The sequence below is a fragment of the Mus pahari genome, chromosome 7, assembly GCF_900095145.1.
Source record: "Mus pahari chromosome 7, PAHARI_EIJ_v1.1, whole genome shotgun sequence".
Classification (NCBI taxonomy): domain Eukaryota; kingdom Metazoa; phylum Chordata; class Mammalia; order Rodentia; family Muridae; genus Mus; species Mus pahari.
This window is the reverse complement of record NC_034596.1, coordinates 84326303-84330980: the sequence shown is the minus strand read 5'-3', so window position 1 is coordinate 84330980 and position 4678 is coordinate 84326303. Positions and strand designations below refer to the sequence as shown.

Here is a 4678-nt window from a genome sequence, read left to right as displayed (position 1 = left end):
GGACGGTGATGGTGAATGCCTTTAATCCCAGCATTCTGAAGGCAGAGGCCCCAGGATCTCTGCCAGTTCAACACCAATGTGGTCTACAGGGCTAATTCCAGGACAGCCAGGGCTACATTGACAAAAGCCTGTCTCAAAAATCAAAAACAGTAACCTAGTGATCTGCAGAACATCTAAGACCTCATTATCAGGTACAAAACAGAACTGCCCAGACACTGGGCAGAATGAGCTGGTAAACAAATGCCTTCCCTGTAATTAGAAAATTAAACTCTCCCTTCCTTTCTTCCCTCCTAGGAATGGGTGTGTGTGTGTGTGCACGCGCATGCACCTTTCCCCTCCTCCTTTTGTTCGACATGTAATTTTTTTTTTAATTTAAATTTTTTGAAGATTTCTTTCTTACATCTATGGGTATTTGCTTGTGTGCATGCTAGTGCACCACAAGCAAGTGAGCAGTTGTCGTGCCCGGTACCCAAGGAAGTCAGAAGTGGCTCCCATGGGACACTGGAGTTATGGAAGACTATGAGCCACCTGGGAACCGAACCAGGGTCCTCTTCTACTGAGCAAACGCTCCAGCCTCCCAGACCTCGAACTATGTAGACCAGGTTGGCCTCAAAATCGTGGCAATCCTCCTGCATTAGCCTTGGAGAGTCAGAATTACAGGTGTACACCACTACACTCTATTTGTAACAGGTTTTCTGGTCCATTTGGCAATATATTTTTAAAAATTAACTTGGTTGAATTAAGTTTGCAGTTGTCCTAGACTATACCTGATATACTGCACTTGTGAAGACACGGGAACATGTGAAACTAAATCCCACGGCTTTTATCATATGTGCACAGCGCCTCCACTTAATGCTGATTATTACTTTAAGGTGACTCAGATGGGCGCCAGCAATTGCAGCGCATTCCCAGTGAGATGGGTGCTCCGTCTACAGGCAGCCGAGCTGCAGGCTGGCCTCTGCCCGCCCTCGAGGGTCCAGGGTCCTCACGAGTGGACCTCAAGGGCAGCCTCTAGAGCCCACTCGGGGCCCCAACTCCTCGTTTCCGAGGCGGCCGCACCCGTGTGCCGCAGCCGCGCGAGAACGCGGCGCCCGTGTACCCGGCGGCGCGCGCAAGGGGTGCGGCACCGCCCCGCTTGCCCTCTGGCTCGCGCTGATAGGCGGTTGAACCAAAAGGATGCAGGGCCAGGGACGCTATTGGCGTGCGCTCCCAGTCACTCAACCAGGCGGAGGGAAGGGAGGGGCCTCCTCAGGGAGGGACACGACCCAGAGAGGCTTTTTCAAGGACGCCGGGCGCCATTTTGGTTTACTGTTTACTCGCCTTTGTGCCCTGGTGCTCTACAGTTGTGTGTACACGACTGTAAGTACAGAGGCCGCAAATGAATTTGTTTGGGCTGATTTTGGGTCCCTGCCGCCCTAGTTACCGAGCTTTCGGGTACTAGTTGCAAAGTAGCAGTTCCTCCTTAATTCAGTTTGCATTATTTACTTTTGGATTCTCAATAAAATCAACTCAGTATTCAGTATTATAGATTTGCTCTTCTTTGGTAAAACTGTCAAACCAACCAAGCCAATCCATGGGATGGATTCCTCTCTCTCTCTCTCTCTCTCTCTCTCTCTCTCTCTCTCTCTGTGTGTGTGTGTGTGTGTGTGTGTGTGTGTGTGTGTGTGTGTTTCTTTCCCTTAAGTACTCATACCATCATCCACTTAATGGAAGTATGTAAACTTTACCTCTTTAAGGCAGCCCATGAAGTTGTTGCTCACAGGTGAGCCTGGCAAGTCTGCGGTACTTGGGCTTCCACCGACATAGAAGAAGTCATCTGAGCCCAGCATGGTGTAGTCCTCTTGAGTGTAGCCCGTTGTGGTTAGGATGCCATCCACAGAGATTGTCACCTGGTAGTGGGACATGGGGACAAAAGAAAACCCCAGCAATGACCTTACAATCCTGGTAAAACTCATTGGCTTCCCCTAGTTATGGTTTCAGCTCCATTAAGGTTTTTGGTGAGGTACAGTCTCTCTAATTTGGTTTGATTTTAGTATGTGCAGCCAAGTTCCATTTTCTGGTCTGCCTTCCTATGTCCCAAACCTACAGTCTTCCCTCATAGTCAATGGGACAATGTGTTAGTATGAGTAAGTCAAGTACCTTCTTCTACCCACGACATCCTTCACTGAGTCAGGCTAGAAAATGGAACCGCCCTCAGATGATATCACTTGTCTCGGTTCACTGCTAAAGATGATTGGGTTTTGGTTTTTTTTTGTTTTGTTTTTTTCCTTATAGTTGTTATTTATGGTAGTAATGAAAAACATCAAAGGAGACATTCGACAATGGTATATGTTAGGGGTTGGTCTTTGGTTGTTAGTGGTTTTTTTTCCCCCTTTTTTTCTTTTCTTTTTTTATTTGTTTCTTTTATGGTTCACAGCACACTAACAAACATGCATTCAGGGTAAGGAAGAAGAAGGGTCCCTCTTCTAATATCTCCAGAATGACACATGCTGTGGATTACCCCAGGTACCAACCCCTACCCCCTCCCCCTTACCTACCACCACCACCAACAGAAGAAATGACCCAAACTCAAAAAAGCAACTTTAACCAAAAGAAATGAATCTTGAGGCCATAATAACCAAACTAATAGTAATGATGATGCCAAAGGGGAGGCTCAGCACTCGTACACCCACCATCCACAAGCAGAGGGCAGAGAGAGAAAGATGGAGTCTCAGAGCGTGCACACGCCACGCATTGACACACCCATGCGGAAATTATCTGGAGCCAAGAGAGAAGGCAGGGCAGAAAAAGTAGTTCTGTGGGGAAAGGATAAAATAGCAGAATCAAAATCCACACCACACACGCATGCATTGAACAAACTGAAGGAAAAATAAAGTAGACGTGGGGAGGGGATAAAACACTTAAAGCTAGAGTTTAACGCTTCCCCTGCCTACCATCTCCCTCACTGGGAAAAAAAAAGAAAAAAGAAAAAGAAAAAAAGAAAAGAAAAAGTCCAAACCCAACCCCCAAAATTATGAAAAATGAGAGGAGGATGGAGATTGGGGTAGAGGGAAAGAAGAGAGTGGTACTGGGTTGATGGTTGGTTGCCAGTTGTTAGTAACATAGAGGAATGGGCGACAGATGCTGATGCTGATGCTGATGCTGATGGGTGTTCCACGAGACAGGACCATGCCATGCAGTGTATATGAAGAAAACAATTGATGGTACTCCCTTTGGCCACAGTGGGGAATGAGGTCAAAGAAGAGAGAGGAAGATTATAGGAAGCAGCATCATTTCCTCCCCAAGATCACCTGTGGCAGCCACAGCTACAGAAAGGGACAGAGAGAGGGACTAAGGGAGGAGAGAGAGAAAACAGGAAGAGAGGAGAGGGAGACACAGTGGAAGGAAGCCCTCACTAAAAATCCCTGTTGTCTCTAGACTGTCATGTAGAGGTTTCAAAATGGGTAAATAAAAATATAACTAATTGAAGAGATTCCCTTAAAAATAACTTTTGGGGAAAAAAATAAAAAGAAGGCTGGAGATAAAGAACTGTCCCCAACAAATTGGAATAAATACTATTTTCAGGACAGCTTCATTTCCTTCTGTTTTACTTTTTAAAGAAAAAAAAAAAAAGTCTTGCATTTAATTTGACAACAAAAAAAATTGAAAAGGAAGAGGAAATAAGTCTAAAGAGGACAAAAGGAGGGTCGGGGGAGAAAGGGGGGAGCAACACACGGCAAACCCAAAAAAAGACAATAAGAATGATATCTACCAGACAATGTAGTTTGTTTACCATAGCGTGTCCGATGCCTGAGTGCTTTGCGGAGAAGGGGGAAGAAAGGAAATTAAAAATTGTGAACAGAACGATTGTTAATTAAAAATAAAAACTAAAACCAAAGATGAGTTGTTAGGGTGTTAGTACATTAGTTGGTTAGTAAAATGACGCATCGTATGAGTGATCTTGTGTTAGTTTTTCAAACAAAAGGTACCCAACAAAGAAAGAGAGTGGGGAGAGACAATGAGACCAGGACTCTACGGAAACTCTTGCTTTCGTACTCAGCCAAGGCAGCCACCCCTTCCTTCCAAATACCACCCAGACCAACACATTAGCCCCTAGAATTAGTACCATACTTACTTCCCAGGGTTCTTCTGTGCGAATGTTGCCAGCGTTCCCTTCCCACCCCTAATAAATGCATACATATCCCCTGTACTAAAAGTAAAGACCCCTGCCCAAAGAAACCACTTTATACATAGATAAAAAGATAACTACATACTAATAGTATGTTAGTATGTGTTCTCACATCTGAATCTAACTACATGGATGGACCATTCTGAAAAGAACTAAAAGCTAACACACTGAAGTTCACACAGCAAGTCTTCATTATGAAGTATATTCTAGATCTCAGCAGGCTAATCTGTGACCTGTTGATGTCTGTGGATTTGTGAGCAGAAGGGAACATTCTCATAGTTCTTTAACTCATAGTTTATAATGTCTGTGACATAAGAATAGATCAAATTTAATTTTTATTACCCAATAAAGTTATTAATTCATTGATTTGTCAGAATGGGTGGAAAGACCTCTCCTCCCCCCCCCCCCCTCCCCTCCATTCCTCTGGAACATTGTATTTTAAGCTTTTAAACAACTTTGTGAATGGATAGCGGGAAGGATGGTAGATTAAACATGATTGGAAATGCCCTG

General features: G+C 44.6%; 1 protein-coding gene across 36 annotated transcripts in view; it reads right to left on the bottom strand.

Moving 5' to 3' along the window:
• Nrxn3 (neurexin 3) overlaps window positions 1-4678 on the bottom strand; it is a 1590688-nt gene that overhangs the window by 1126467 nt on the left and 459543 nt on the right. For 21 of the 36 annotated variants that reach the window (XM_029541252.1, XM_029541257.1, XM_029541238.1 and 18 more), the window contains 2 exons: window positions 3773-3796; window positions 1728-1889 (listed from right to left, as the gene is read on the bottom strand). In XM_029541252.1, the coding sequence (XP_029397112.1) occupies window positions 1728-1889; window positions 3773-3796 (186 nt within the window). The remainder of the gene's footprint in view (window positions 1-1727; window positions 1890-3772; window positions 3797-4678) is intronic. The other 15 variants (XM_029541242.1, XM_029541246.1, XM_029541255.1 and 12 more) reach the window with 1 other exon arrangement.